Genomic DNA, 15788 nt, shown 5'->3' on the forward strand with positions numbered 1-15788 from the left:
GTCTAACATTGAAAGAAACAGTTTTATATCGCGATTAGACTTGATGTTCTGATTACGTGTTAATTATGTGTTTGATCCCCATCTCAAGTCCATGGAAAAGACACAAAAAGGGAAATGAAATGATGTTTAAAACGCAGCAACCTGGTATTTCACGTGAGGATAACTCAGGTAACCGTTTTCAGTAATTTTAATCGTTTTATTTGAAATATAGTTGGAATAAAGTTGAAAGGTACCAAAATCGTTTCCCGGAAGTGTTTTGAAGTAGGCCTAGGTATATATTTGAGGGGCATCATTGCTGGCGCCATCTAACAGCAATTTAGTGAAGCTTCCAAATGTTTATTTTTAACGGCTAGAGAATTGGCGATTAATTTAAAGCACAATTTTTCATTCATGATGAATGCACGATAAAATTTCTCTATTAGATTTGAAGTAAGCGTAAGCCATGGATTGTTTGCGTCCGTCACTCTTAATTTTTCATATAGGAATTTTCAAAGTTGTGCAAAAACGCCTGGCAGGGTACTTCTGAGAAAAAACATCTGAAGTTGCACTGCATGCTTATTCTTTTTTTTTCCACAACGAAGCATATATCGCTGAAGTTACCTGATGAAATCTCCTCTGGCAGCCACTTTTGCACATATTCGCCAAATCTTCCTCTCCCTCTATCCACATTCGTCATGCGCCCGAAGTCCGGAAAATCGCTCGGCGGCCGGGAATTTTCATCAGTTCCCGTGGCGCGGGCGTGACGACGCCGTTCGATGACGCCGTGACGCGCGAGGGCGCCCAAAACTACAACAAACATTCAATTATTTTTATCTGTTGCTATTTGTTCGTAAGATAAACCCATCAATCCGCATTTAAACGGGTGTTTGCCTTACACAATGTAAACTGTGAGGATGCTTTGGGTCGGCTCGTCATGGTGAGTATGGAAATGCCCACAATATAATGTAAAGGCACAGGTGTTTTCGCAGTATATATTTAAGTGAGAACGTTTTTGTGGAGCAGCTTTGAGGCAAAAAGCTTCTTGAGTGATTTATTTCCTAGTCGGTTAAGTCGCGGGGAATATTTACTGCAGGTGGTGACCTCAATTGATGGGAAATGTGAATTGGTTTTTTGGGTTATCTGTATGGGTTCACTGATTCATCTTCCGGGTTTCTGCTGAACTTTATCTGCGCAGTCTTAGCGAATTTCTCAATGCAACTCGAAATCAAGAACCAAGATAACATTTTTTATTAAAAATGTGCGCATTGAAGAGGTGTCTTGAGTTGAAAATTTGGGCTAGTTTCACGTGTCCCAAGACTCGAACCAACTACAGCTTTCCATCCCATACAGGAAAGGAGAACTCGAGTTTGTTCAACTTGCTTTTTGCCGTTGAAGCGTTGCGGTGCGTTGTTGAAAAGGTTTTTTAAAACGTTTTCCGAAAATGCTTAAATTCAAGATGGCACCCACGAAATTTGGTCACACAGAACTCAAAAACAAGTGACAATAGAATTATTTTTGACATGTCACGGCATTCTACGTAAAAAAGCGCCCTAATCGGCTTTTGACCTCAAAACCATTTCTGGCTGGGTTTTGGGGACTGCAGGGCAGGGTTAAAAATGCAGTTTTTCGCTTCTTTCCATTTTGTTAGAAAAACAAACCTAAAGCCATTGTTAAAATATTCCCCATTAACACTACCTGTAGAACCGATTGGTGTGGACCTGCATACGCATTCGAATGTCGATTTTTGGCGTTAAAAGGCGAAGATATGTCGCTCTCAAATCTTGATAGTATCATTTAAGAAACCTCAAATAAATTTTCGTTATTGTTATTGCTGGGGTTCACAAAACCTGCTGTTTGAGACAGGGATATTGAGGAAATTTGAGTTTATTAGTACTTGTTCTTATGGGGCTTAAACTACCCACATACTAAATTTTTAATTTTTACAATTAAGTTATGCCAGGTCCTAGTTTTAAAATCTAAATATCTCTTTTTGTATGAAGTCCAAGCGAAGGAGCTTGGCCAACTAATTTTATGGAATTGAAAAGTGAACTCTGTAATGTGATTTTTCGATGAGGAGAATTGGAGGAATTTCGCTTCAGATTACTTATGGGGTTCTTGTAGGTAGAATTGAGGGCAAAAAGTATGGGTTTTTGAATTCGTTACACGGTCTTATGAAGCTGAAAAATGAACGAATTTAAAATGTCTACATTGAAAAGTGAGGGAATTTGAGTTGGCAGTGAGGAGTTCTTGTGCTTATAACTTCCCTTTCTCTCTTTCTTGTTTTTTTCTTAAATAAAAAAACGCGAAAACTATTAAAAAAATAACTGATAGCAAATTTTTAAAAAACCTTTTCCCTTTTAATTTAAATACGTCAAACGAAATAAGCAAAACGAATCCCGACAACGTCAGCCTTACAGCGTCGTAATGAAAAATCTAATAAAACGTCCCATAAAGGCACGAGGTGTTTCGTGCAAAAACCTGATGGAAAACACGACGTAAAGTACATCGAAATCACGTTTGCCCGATAAAGAATATATCGTTGCTAGATGCCAACCGGCAATCAATAGACACATAGTAGTATAAAGCTTTTCAATTTGAGGCAGAAGCTCATTGGTCTCTATGAATGACCACTTCTTCGTAAGGGTTTATTTATTATATGTTATTCAGATTTCGTACCTAGATGTTTGCTCTTAATTTCCTCCAAATTAGCACCTTTATTAGTAAGTCAAACTTTTTGCTTTGACGAGATTTCCATCATGCACATGTCGACCGAAAATAAACAGTTTTAACGGGCTATTAGAGCTCTAATTTTAGAATCCAATCTTTGCGGCCAAAACATTTCGGCACTAAACACGATTTCAAGTGTGTACTTGCAAATTTCTTCTTCCAGAGGGACGCTCGATGAGCTGCGCAAATCCCGCTGACCAAAGGGAAACATGCGACGATGGATTAACGACGTAAAGGGCTTAATCGAGACATGGTGGTACGTATACGCTCGGGATTTTCATCACGAAGATTTGCGAAAAGCTTCTGTCATTCATCCAAATATTCGATTATCATCCTCCCTACCTAGACCCCCGTTTTATTAACCGGCCATTACTTAAATTCAAATATTCCGGCCCCCAAAATTCCTGACGCGAACATTCCGAGGGGTATTTTTCTTCTCCTCGCAATATCTTTCCTGGCTTATTTACGGCCCTACATCGTCGTATAATAGGAACTAAAGGAGATAATAATTTAGATCCACATTATGGGTCTGCTATCGCACAGTTGGCACTATATTCAGAGTTGTTAAGTTACACCCGAATAGTATTGACCTTGGATCGGTTGAATTGAGTTGGAATGTTTCATACAAATTAGAGGTCTACAGGTGTAAAATTTTCAGAAATTTGCTGGGATTCGTGACAATATGGCGAAGGAATAATTTCAATTTCGTATTTACCTTGCTCTACGTTTTGTCCAATACCTCTAGAAGGAGAGTTAGTTCAGGTTAATTTTAAAAAATCCAAAGATGCTCAATGTACAGGGTGGTCCAATTGTTTTGGGCCACTATTGCTATATTCTAAACCGTAAACGTTACGAGTTCGGTTAAATTAGACAAAAGTTGTCAAATTTGATGACAAGTTAAAATCTCGAGGCAACATTGCCAAAATTTGTTCGGTTTCAAAAGTATTGGGAAAAAACGAAATTTTGCCGAAAATATATTTCATTTTTTTTATATTTTTAGGTTTGTTTTTTGGAAACTATACATTTTATTTTGCTCTAATTCTAAAACTTTAATGTGGAACAAAATAAATAGTAATAATAAAAAATAAATTAGGCACCTCGGTTGAAATAAGAAATTAAATTAATGAACCAGGTCATTATTGAATCGACTCTAAGTCCGTATTTAAAAAATGAAGTTAGTGTTGATATCTCAGAAACTAAAAGTGCTATTTTTTAAAACTTAACATTAGTGTGTAGAGCTTTAAAAACCACTAAATTGTTGTAAAAAACTTTTTTCAAAAACCCTTAGTGTTTGGTTTATTTACAAAAGACGTTTTCGGCAAAATTTCGTTTTTTCCCAATACTTCTGAAATCGAACAAATTTTGGCAACAGTGCCTCGAACTCTTAACTTGTCATCAAGTTTGACAACTTTTGCCTAATTTAATTGGACTTGTAACGTTAACGGTTTAGAAGATAGCAATAGTGGCTCACTCAAAACAATTAGGGGATATTATGTTATTTATGAAAAAAAATTATTTATTCAATTTTTTTTCGCCCAGTTTCTTATCGTAATAAAAGTACAACAGGATTCAACACGAAAATAATGCATTCGTTAGGTTTTTGTCGTTTTTGCAGGTTTTCACTTGGTTTTTCACCAACGGTATAAAAGCGCATTTTTATACCGCTTACGGTTTATACTAGTTTTGCATTTACAAATAAGTTTTTTAAGTCTTTTATTTTTATTTATTCGTACAATGAACGTACAACACGATTTAACCAAAAGTAAGGCATGGAAAGCAATAGGGCAACTTGAGGCAGGGCGAACTCAAGTACATGTTGCCAAATTGTTTAATGTGAGTCAAAGTGTGATTTCGCGGCTGTGGAATCGGTTTCGGGAAACGGGAAATGTAAGAAGAAGACCTGGACAAGGTCGACCATCTTCCACAACACAAAGGAAAGACCGTTTTATCCATCCGCTGACTCGGCGACATCGAAATCTCAATGCAACACTTCTAAGAAGTGAGCTTGCTAATGCCACTGGAAGGCTTGTGTCCACTCAAACCATCAGGAATAGGCTGCATAATATCGGATTTTATGCCCGAAAGCCTATGGTTTGTATTCCATTAACGATGCAACACAAACGAGCAACGAAAGAATGGACCAAGCTTCACAGAAATTGGAGCCATAATGACTGGAGCCGGGTACTGTTCAGCGACGAGTCTAGGTTCATTCTGGAACCTGATAATCGACGTGTGCTGATTTGGCTTGAACGCGGAACAGGAAACAATCCCCATTTTGTAAGAGAAAGATCTGCTTTTGAAGGCGGCGGCGTAATGGTAGGGGCAGGAATTAGTCTTGGTGGACATGCAGATCTGTATTTTATCGACAATGGTCCTTTAAATGCCCATAGGTATCTTCATGAAATTCTACAACCTATTGTAATGCCTTATGCTGCAGCAATAGGCAATCAGTTTATTTTTATGGACGATAATGCTCGTCCACATCGTGCTAACATCGTGAACAACTGGTTGGAAGAAATTAGTATAGAGAGAATGGTATGGCCTGCCAATTCTCCGGATGGAAATCCAATTGAACATGCTTGGGATACTTTGGGACGACGCGTTGCCAGAAGAAATTTGCCACCTCGAACCATTCCAGATTTCCGAAATGCCCTAATTGAAGAATGGAATGAAATTCCACGAACAATCTTTAATAACTTGATCGAGTCAATGCCATCAAGATGCCAAGCTTTCTTAGCAGCGAGAGGAGATCATACTCATTATCGAAATTTAGTTTTTTTATCAAATTAATAAACAGAAAGTTTTATTTACCTTTATAAACCATGACCTTTTAATGCACAGCTGTATACATTTTTATTAAATATTATCTCAAGCGATCAAAATAAGCCTGTACAGTATAAAACACTTTTACTATGCTGAAGAAAACTTAACATGCAAATAAAAACTTGTTTTGGAGTATTTCCTGTGACAAAAAAATGTTTTAAAGCTTTATTTTGCAATATCCCCTAATTGTTTTGAGCAGTGTAATTGGACCATCCTATATAGCCATCGACTTTTTGTAAAATGAACGAGCTCAGATGGAATTTCAATATGTAAAGAAAGTGAAAAAATGAGGCAATTTTGTGATTTTCTTATATCAAAAAGCACAATTTAATGTTTGTTTTTGTTTTAAGAAATTCATTCAGATGACTTGAAGTTCCAGAAGTGCAAATTTTCAGCAACCAAAGCAAAAATTCGTCGTAGATGCTTGGGAGCTCAAAGAACAAGTGCATTAAAAGCGCAAATGAAATTAATCGCCTCGGTAAGCTCTATCATGCCGCACGGTACAAGTTGTTCTGTCTCTTCCAGTTCCCGAAATATAGACTAGAATCGGTACTCGAAATTTTAAAAAGCATCGGAAACCCGAAAACTGTACACGTCACGAGTTTTCGTGAAAATTAAAACCCCAGAAAAATATAAAATGAGCACTTTGAGAGTTCAATGTAATTTGTAAAGCATTCATTTGAATTGGGTAAAAACAGTGGCGCGCAGATGAAACTTTTAAGAAAGAACCAGCTTCCAAGGAAGTCAAACGGGTGAAATAAATTATAAATTGAGAAAGTTGTTGGGTCTTACAAAAGTGTGTTTTTTCAAATAATTAATGTATACGAACTGCTGGAAAGAGTCGTTATAATTATGCGTATTGTAAATTTAGCTAAAACAAATTTTCGAAATATCGACCGTCTACATCAATACATTTTCCATTATTTCTATCATTTAATGTTCGCCCAACCCCTCGGTAAAAAATGAATGTTATTTCCGTGTTTTCACTCCGCTTATATTCAATTTTGGTGAGAATAAGTTATTCGTGGGGAATTCAAGTTCCAAAATCAGCAAAAAACGGCAAACTAGGATGGACGAAAATGTCGAAAATTGAAATTTTACGAATTGCGGTGCATTTGTGGGATACTTCTACAAGAAATCACACGCCTAAGACGAGCTCGAAGAGTTGCTCTGTGTGCCCGTGCTAATTTCCAAACTGGACTTGTCTAGATAAAAAAAGTACTTGGAGGAGTGGGGGCGGCAGAGTGATGGCGCATGTACAGCTTATATGACCATGGTGATTTGATATTATATTCCTAGAAGATACTGCATTAAGTAAAAAGCTGCGTGATGTAGCAAAGAAAACCCCCGTAAAAATGATTTTATTTAAATCATTTTTGGTGCGTAAAAACGATAAATTTTTAAAATTATATTCTGTGCATTCGTTATCACGAATTTTAAGTAATTTTTTGACAGTAAAAAGTGCAACAGACAAATCAACCCCATGGGACCAGAATATTGTTTATTGGGGTACAGCGCTTCTAGAAGCTGTTCGTTGATTTGTCCAACGTGGTTGGCTCACAAAAGACTGTCATTTAGAGAAATCGAGAGTAGATTGAATTCAAATTTAAATACCGTGGCCGGTCGCAAAAAGGAGAGGTTCAGGAAGTGATAAAAGACCTACAGAACCCTAAGATTGCCACTTTAAATACCATGACCAGTCACAAAAAGGAGAGGTTCAAGAAGTGGTGGAAGAACTACGGAACCTCAAGATCGCTACCCGGCGTTAAGAGACACGTTCGTGTCTTTTAGGAGTCAGGGCGCTGGCAGACCAGTGATTTGCTGAACATGGAGCACTTCTTATCATTCTTCATCTATAAAATCCAAGGCCATGATGCAGGAAACAGGTGCAACAGGACCTGGAATGGGACACTGTAGCCTTCAGCGACGAATCTAGATTTTGTCTGGGTGCGCACGATGGTCGAGGAAGAGCGAGAAAGCCAAGAAGTGCATCAGACTGTGAGGATAATGGTGTGGGATGCTGTAGCTTATGGCCGCAGGCCACCTTTAGTTTTCTTTAGAGTCAAAATGGTCGCTCAACGGTATCGAACACGCCTCAATGTAACGTTTCAACAAGATCACGTGTGGCTCGGGTTACTGTGGTTTTCTTCCAAAAAAATGAAATAAATTTTCACCTTAGCCACCTCAATCTCCAGATCTATCACCAGTCGAACGTGTCTGGGATATTGTAGGTAAAAAGTTAGAAAATGTACCCCCTCTCTCATAAACCTAAGCGGCGCTCTGTAATGCCGTACAGATAGCCTGGCATAAAATCCCTGAAGAGGACATCGATCTCTCATTAAATCGATGCCTAGACGTGTCCAGGAGTGCTTAAGACAACGCGAAGGGCCGACATTTTATATATTAAGTTTGTTCGGGTTTTAACCACCGAATTTTTAGCGATGTACTTATGTTAGTATAAGAAACGTGCACACCCTAGATTATTTAAATTAAATCATTTTTACAGGGTGTTCTCTTTTTTATGTCACGCAGCATACATATAACGTGTTTATGCGAGTTTTTCCACAGATTTCCGTTCGGATTTAGGAAGCTAAGTATTTCTTAAATCTCCATGTTTTGGGTCGAAAAATTCACAGCAACATTACTTGCGTTCCTCTCAGACATTTTAGTACATTATATGATTATCTTTTAACTACATTTTCTCCTTTCCGAGAACTTTCAACAGTGCTGTTTATTATCACACGAGATTTTTCCCGACAATTTCAGGTCCTGAGGTACCGGAGGCTAACCCGATTATCCCCAAAGCGCGCCCTTTTCCCGCTTTCATTCAAAATGAATGAGGGTGCAGGTTGTACCCTGTTTTTGTATCCGCGGGAGCCCCTTCGGCGACCGAAACTAACGAGTTTTAATTATTTTTAATGGTGTGTGCCATTAAAAATACATGGACACGGCGCCCATATAAAAAACATGAGGAGTTTTAAAGAAATGAGTTCCATTGCAGCCATTTAAAAAGACAGATTGGACTGGGAAATTGTGCAAAAAAGAATGAAAGGATGATAAGTTAGTTCAGGTGTTTGTAAAGGTCATTCTCCATTGCATGTTTTCTCTGAAGTCCAGTTCTTTTACCTTGAGCTCCGCGGAGCTGCATATGATTGTCAGGTTCAGGGCCGGACAAGAGAAATTTTAGATTACAGAAAAGGAGAAATTAGAGGCGGACAAGAATTTTAGATGTTGAAATTGTATAGGTGAAACAGCTAAATTAGTTAGAAACACAAAACCTATTGCTAATGACTGTTGTACGAGCGTACTAAATAAAGATAAATACACAAACGAGCACTGACCATTAATAAAAAGGTTGAAGCTTCAAAAGAATTATTAACTAAAAATACAGGTTTATGAATAATTAATAACCTAAAGTGCTATGAATTAAAGATAAAAAGGGCTCAGTAAAAAACACCAAATTTCCCCATGTAAATGTCAGAGGAAATTATGTCCTCCTTTATCTTGTAATCACCCAAGTTGACCTACTCCAAATCGCATATTTCCCCTTTTCATGACTGATTTTAGTTGGCAAATTTATTATTTAAACCCTCTCAGAAGTTCAGAGTTAGTAGCCTCCAAAAATAGAATTTCAGACATAGGGAAGTGAACAGGGCCGCTAAAGAGAATTTCAATTTAATTTTTGTAGATGCTCTGCAGTGCTTAATATGCTGTAAGTCAATATGCTGTTAACAGCATTTGGTTCATATTTCATAATACAGTTACAACATAATCTGCGTCTTGAGACTAAGCGATTCTCATTGCAGTTAAACACCGAGTGGGCCCAAGTAGAAGTCATTGATCTAATCAACGATGGTTCAGGCTTAGCCTTCGGCATCATTGGAGGACGAAGCACTGGAGTGGTGGTCAAGACCATCTTACCAGGTGGAGTAGCCGACAGGGTAAGTCATCAAATGAAGCCTTCAATTTTTAATGAAATTTGGGGCCTCGCTCTGCGAGTTAATTAATCATTATTTAGAGCCGTCTCACAAATAATGGCAGATTTTTATATTTCTCGGCAATAAATCAATGTCATTGGTTATCTTCTCTTTGTTGCCATCAACTATAAACTAAAATTTCAAACTAGAGAATCAATATCCCATCAATTCAGTGCTTCTGCTCCTAGCCCGCCACTGCTTATGGCACACAATATGCAAGACACCGGTGGCGTTCCTCAATGCTTTAAGACTTAGCAATTTTCTAAAATTATTTCTGCTTCATTCGCCATTTGGTCACGGTTACTACCTCAAAATGGAGTTCAAGACGCCAGAATTTTGACTGGTAAATATGTTTTTCTCGTATACAAAGTGTTTCTAGTCCGATGTGTTATCGTTGTTATCTTTCAAACGGTAAAAGTTACAGGATCGGTTAAATAGAAGAAATGTGCTATAATGTGGACACGCTTGAAGAACTTGAACAAAGGATAAGTGTAGGTTGTGTCCAAATAGGTGAGGGGAGAGGAGAGATTGGTCGCGCCATTCGAACCATTCTTCGGAGGTGTAGGTTGTGTTTCCACCAACTAGGAAGGCAGTTTGAACAATATTTACAACTTTCAGTGTTTTGTTTAAAATGTCTTTCAATTTTTGCAAATACAGTTTTTCTCTGTGCAAATGGTTTTCAACAATTAACACCCCCCTCACTGTTTTAAAAGTAAGTTAACCTCAAAAAACGGCACCACGGTAGAAAGGTACATGGTTGTAGATGTTTTTCATGAAGTGCGACATGGTACAAGACGGGAAGTTTTTTGGAGCAATGGACGGTAGAAAATTTAACAAAAAGAAAGAAATAATACAGTTTTACGATCAGACCTCTGAAAGGTCAGCAAAGTGCAAATAAGATGAACTCACAGTGAGTTAAAATAGGAAATTTAAGTGGCTTTTCAACGGTACTATTGGAGTTTTTGTAGCGGCAATGCAAAGAAAGATACGTGGGTATTTAGATTACAAAATACGACAAGGCCTCAAAAATAAAAAAATGAAATCTCTTCAAAGTGGGCTGAGTTTTCCGAAATTTTCTACCTTACATTCTTGGTAGCGTTTGATATGTAGAACCGCCTCCTGAAGTTTGGCTAAGTAGTTCAGGGACGCCCTGTATTTGGCACATTTTTCCTCATTTAACCGACCCTGTAACTCTTATCGTTTACGAGATAGCAATGCTAGCACATCGGACTTGGAACGCCCTGTATGTTATAGAACATGTAAAAAGTATACGTAAAACAGCGAAATCTCTCTCTATCTAGTCTCTCCAGGGACACTTTGTGTCTTTCAATTAATTAAATTTGCTTTTTATGTGTCAAACAGGAAGTTAAATCCTTTATTTAAACTTTAGCGAGGAAGCCTGCTTATTGCGTGCCCTTTCCCGAATAAAACACGGGAAACAAGGTGCCACAATGACCCTTGGATCGTTTGTAATCGACGTGCATGGACCCCTGGAAAAGTGGAAGTAATAAATTGACCCGCTTTCACTCCATAAAGCCTCTATTGTTTGGACACGGAGCCCATGTTTTGCGTCCTTTGTTTCAGTTCGTTTTCCAATAAAAAGTGCGCAAAAATCCCTGGAATTTATCTGCCGGAAAACTTTTAAAATCCAGATTGGCTACATTATAGAAATCCAATTTCGAGGCGGTCCTAATACGCGGATAAATAAAATTTTTAATGGGGCTATTCGACATCCATATACGAGGCCGATCAAGAGCGTTTGCTGTAGCTTTTACAATCTCAATAAAAAGGGTTTATATGTGCGAATTAAAACAATGGGAAACTCAATGCCATAATCGTAAAAAATGTCGTCGAAGCTCTCGTTCAATTTATCGGGAGCAGTTTATGAATTTGTGACAATTTGATCGGGTGTAGGAAGTCGAAATTAATTTGGGGTTCAAATTGCGCCAATCAGCAACATATAAAGGATAAATAATACCAACTGTGCAAGCTTTGAAATTTCCTAGATACAGTTTTTCGCTTAAATCATCGATTGGTAGGATCTCGATTGAGGCCTCGGATTCGCTTTGAGGTACTTACAAAATCGCATGAACATCAATCAAAGTGACTGCATATCTCAGAAACTAAAAGACACGCGGTTGCAATGCGGTTTGCAGAGACTTATAGAGCCCATCAGGATCATTCAGAGTTATTGATAGTTCTCGAGATATCGGCGTTCAAGCTTTGGAAAGTGGCGAAAAGCAGGTATTTTTCTTTTCGGGAATCGAGTTTCTATTCGCCAAATGATCAAGATAACTCACTGAGGGGCATGTACATACATATGTATACATAGGGTCATTCACGGTGAGTGTCTTGTTAAAAGTTTATGGGGTTCAAATACAGCTAGAAATCTGAAATTTTGGGTACCGATGTAATGGAGTTTGATCTGTTTAATTAAAATATTGGTATCGTTGCGACGTTGCCAGATCTATGTGTAACTGGCAATAACTTGGTTATTTTAAATGGCACACCCTGTATTTTATTACATTTTCAAATTGCCTGAAACATTTAAACTCTAGTTTATGTATCATATGCCATAGCTATGATGAACCGTTTTCGAAATAAAAATTATTTTTGGCTAATTTGGCAACAAACAACTCTTAATCGAAAAGCGCATATCTTTTCAATTATCATAGTTAGAGAGCTGAAATTTGAGCTACAGACTCTTATTAGTTATCTGATATTTTGGAGTATTACAAATTTTTTGGATTTAAATACAGGGCGTGAGAAAATTAGTGCAATATCACAAGGATATAAACATGGATGTTAAATCATAATCTTAAATGGAACACCCTGTATTTTTGAATGGTATCTGAAAGATCAATAAATTCTCTATCGAAAATTATTATACATATATTGATATAATTATTTTCAGTCGTTTTTGAGATATTTACAAAAATTAGAATTTTTGAGAGTAAAAGGTACCACTTATTAATTGATTTAATTAGGAGGAGGCTATGGGTTAACAACGTAAAATAAACGAAATAGCAACATCCTTTATAATAAACTAGATTTACGTAATACAAATAAAATTAGATATTTTGTTGAAAATGGTCACCATTTGCTTTGAGACATTTTTGTACAGAATTCAGAACATGGATGTTTGGAGTTCTCTGGATCTCATTTGGGTCAAACAGATCAAATGCTTCTTTCACCCGCATCTCTAATTGTTCAATATTTTGCACCTCATCCCGATATACTCAATTTTTAATAAAACTCCATAAATAAGCATCAAGGGGTGTAAGATCTGGTGACCGGGGTGGCCAATTCCAAGGACCCAGACGCAGTATCTACCAATCTCCAAACATCAAAGTAAGTTGGGCACTCGCGCACTGTGAGTAGGAACACCATCTAATTAATCTCAACAGTTCCCATATAAATTTAATGGTAAATTGTCTATAAACTAGTTAAGTGTTATTCTCAAAATTTCTAAATATTTTCCATTGTTTAATGTTTCTCGGTAAATAAAATATTTTAGTTTATCATCCATAATTAAACAGAACACGTTAAAATTAAATTTAAATTGAAACCCTCTTTCTCGCAAGATTTTTGGATTTTGGGAAGACCAAATGTGATTATTGCATATGTTAAACATCCCTTCCCGAGAAAATTTAGCTTCTACCGTCCAAATAATTTTTTTCAAAAAGTTTGGATCTTCCTGAATTCTCATCAAAATCATTTCACAAAAATTTATACAGAGTTGTGCATTACCAGAAAGAAGTTGCTGTATTATATAGTTACTGCAATATGAAAATTTTAAACTATGGGTCTTCAATGGAGTCAGATGACCTCCATTTGGACCTGAAGTTCTTTTCTAAAATGTCGAAATAACAAGTTATGACGTCATCGATAGTATTTTTCCCAGAAAAATACTTAAAATCTGACCATATTATATTGATCCTATTTTTACGTGTAATTTTTGTCAAAGAATTTTTTCCTTTTTTGTTATCGTTTAAAAATTATAAGCAAAAACGTCTTAGGAATGATTGAAAAAATATGTCCAGAAATATGAGACTAGCCTGGATTTGTTCTTTATTTAGTTTTTTACACTCAAGTTTCCATGGTTTCAAATCGTTATTAGAACGTGTTTGAACATGTTAAAACATATTGTGAAGAAGGGGAAAATTTAAAAACGTATTCTCACGCGGAAAAAGTAGACATGTTAATTATTTACGAAGAAGCAATTAAAAATTCTACAAGTTTTGTCAGTTTACACCGAGGAAGATGTCCTGAATGTTAAGTTCCAGATCGAAAAATGTTTGCGCGGCTGGAAGTGATTTTAAGAGAAAATGAAAACGCATTTTGCAGTCGAAGAGCGAAAGCGAACAACGAAGAGATCGAAACTAAAATTATGCAGCTGCAGTATTACAGTAATTTAACCAAAATCCGCACAATTCAATACAAGTAAGTGTGGAATTGAACATTGATAAGTCAGCCATTCGAAGAATTCTCAAGGCGGCCAAATATCACGAATTTAGAATTCATAATCTGGAAAGTTTCCCAGAATTTCAGCTGCATAAACGAGTTAATTTTATCACTCAAATAATGGCGAATGAAGGAGTTGATGGCACCTATTCCGTTACATTCTTTGGACGAAAGGAAGTCGTTCTGTTAGCAGCGGCTTTTCGTATAAACGCAATGAGCATTTTTGGACCATTGAGAATCCACATTTTATTAATGAGGTTCAAAAGCAATTTTTGGATTCAATGCATGGCGTGGTATCATCGGCAAACATCCAATAAGCCCTCACTTTTATGAAGGCGTATTTGATAGCGGACAAACTTGAATTTTCTTCAAGAACAACTTCCAATCTTATATGAAAATGTTTCTCAACATTAGTCTCCTTTGGTTTCAGCACGATAACGTTCCACCTCACAAAACTCGTATTGTGCAGCAATACCTAAATAACACGTTCGGACAAAACTGGATTGGCATTAACGGGCCTGTGCAGTGGGCAGGAAAATCCCCTGACTTAACTCCTATGGACTTTTTCTTGTGGGGATTTCTTAAAAATAAGGCTTATTTAAGCCATTCGAGGAATCTGGGCCAGTGGAAGGAGAAAATTATTGCAATGAGTTGACGCAAGAAATATTAGGAAAGCTACTGAGGTGATAGTCAGGTGAAGACCCCAAATGTGTCTTGCAGAAGGAGAAATATCGTTGACGACGTTATTCTGATATTTTAGAAATGAATTTCTTCAGGTCGAAATGGCGGTCATTCGACCCTGTTGATGACTCATAGTTCAAATTTTTCACATTACTTTCTGTTTCTATGAAATTTGGGTAGTCGAGTTTGAGATATCCTGTATATCACCTAATACAAATGAGTCGTCGTGGCTACAGTGATCTATCGGCGGAGTTTTACCGCTCCGACGCGTAGGTTGCTGGTTTGGTCCTGTAGGCCGCGTCGATTCACCTATTTAAATGTTAAATAAACCCTTTTCTCCAAAATAGTACATTCTTTCGGCATTCTTCAGCACCATTTACTTTCCAGGACGGGCGATTACAAAGCGGCGACCACATCCTCCAGATCGGCGAGGTGAACCTGCGCGGACTCGGTTCCGAGCAAGTGGCTTCAGTCCTGCGCCAGTGCGGAGTCCACGTGCGAATGGTGGTCGCCAGACCGGTGGATTCTACCACTGCCGACATCCAGGTAAACTCTCCGCTTCAGTTTTCAACTCGGCCGTCATATAAAAGATGCAAACAAATGCGGAAAACGAACTGTGTCGATAAACTACGGCCTTTATACGGGAGTAATTACGGGAAGGTTCGTTAAAACTTTGTCGATAAAACGAACGAGTCATCGCCGATGAAAACGCATGCGTCTGTTTACCACTGCTGACATCTCTAGGTAGCCGCTCAATTCTTAATGCATTTTCACCTCAATTATCAGTGCAGCCAACGCATAAAAGATGCAAACGAGAGCGCAAAACAAATCGTGCCGGCAAACGGCTGCCTTTATGCGAGAGTAATTGCGGGAGGGTTCGTTAAACCTTTGTCGATAAAATAAGCGAATCGCCGGGGGTTGGAGCATCCGTTTGCGTGGGAAATAGAGCGATTTGATAGCCAGAGTCTGGCGCGAATAGAGTTATCGGACCGCACATAACTTAGTTGGTTATGAGAGACGGGGGTTTATGAGTATATTTACTTAGCTTGATGGGGGTAATTCGATGTCGGGTTTTGTTGGAAAACAGGGAAAATGTCGTAATCATAAAGAGGTTTGTAACGCTTCCCGTTCAATGTC

General features: G+C 37.7%; 2 protein-coding genes across 8 annotated transcripts in view; one reads left to right on the forward strand and one right to left on the reverse strand.

The window, feature by feature from the left end:
- LOC136408051 (cytochrome P450 4d2-like) overlaps positions 1 to 15788 on the reverse strand; it is a 147611-nt gene that overhangs the window by 21380 nt on the left and 110443 nt on the right. The window lies entirely within an intron of this gene.
- Positions 734 to 15788, forward strand: part of LOC136408512 (multiple PDZ domain protein-like) — a 58178-nt gene continuing 43123 nt past the window's right edge. For all 7 annotated transcript variants that reach the window (XR_010752093.1, XM_066389510.1, XM_066389512.1 and 4 more), the window contains exons 1-4: positions 734 to 916; positions 2870 to 2962; positions 9336 to 9470; positions 15039 to 15197. Coding sequence is in view for 6 of the 7 variants with exons in the window: in XM_066389510.1 (XP_066245607.1) it covers positions 2957 to 2962; positions 9336 to 9470; positions 15039 to 15197 (300 nt within the window). In the remaining variant the exon portion in view is untranslated. The remainder of the gene's footprint in view (positions 917 to 2869; positions 2963 to 9335; positions 9471 to 15038; positions 15198 to 15788) is intronic.

This window comes from Euwallacea similis, chromosome 4 (assembly GCF_039881205.1).
Source record: "Euwallacea similis isolate ESF13 chromosome 4, ESF131.1, whole genome shotgun sequence".
Taxonomy (NCBI): Eukaryota; Metazoa; Arthropoda; class Insecta; order Coleoptera; family Curculionidae; genus Euwallacea; species Euwallacea similis.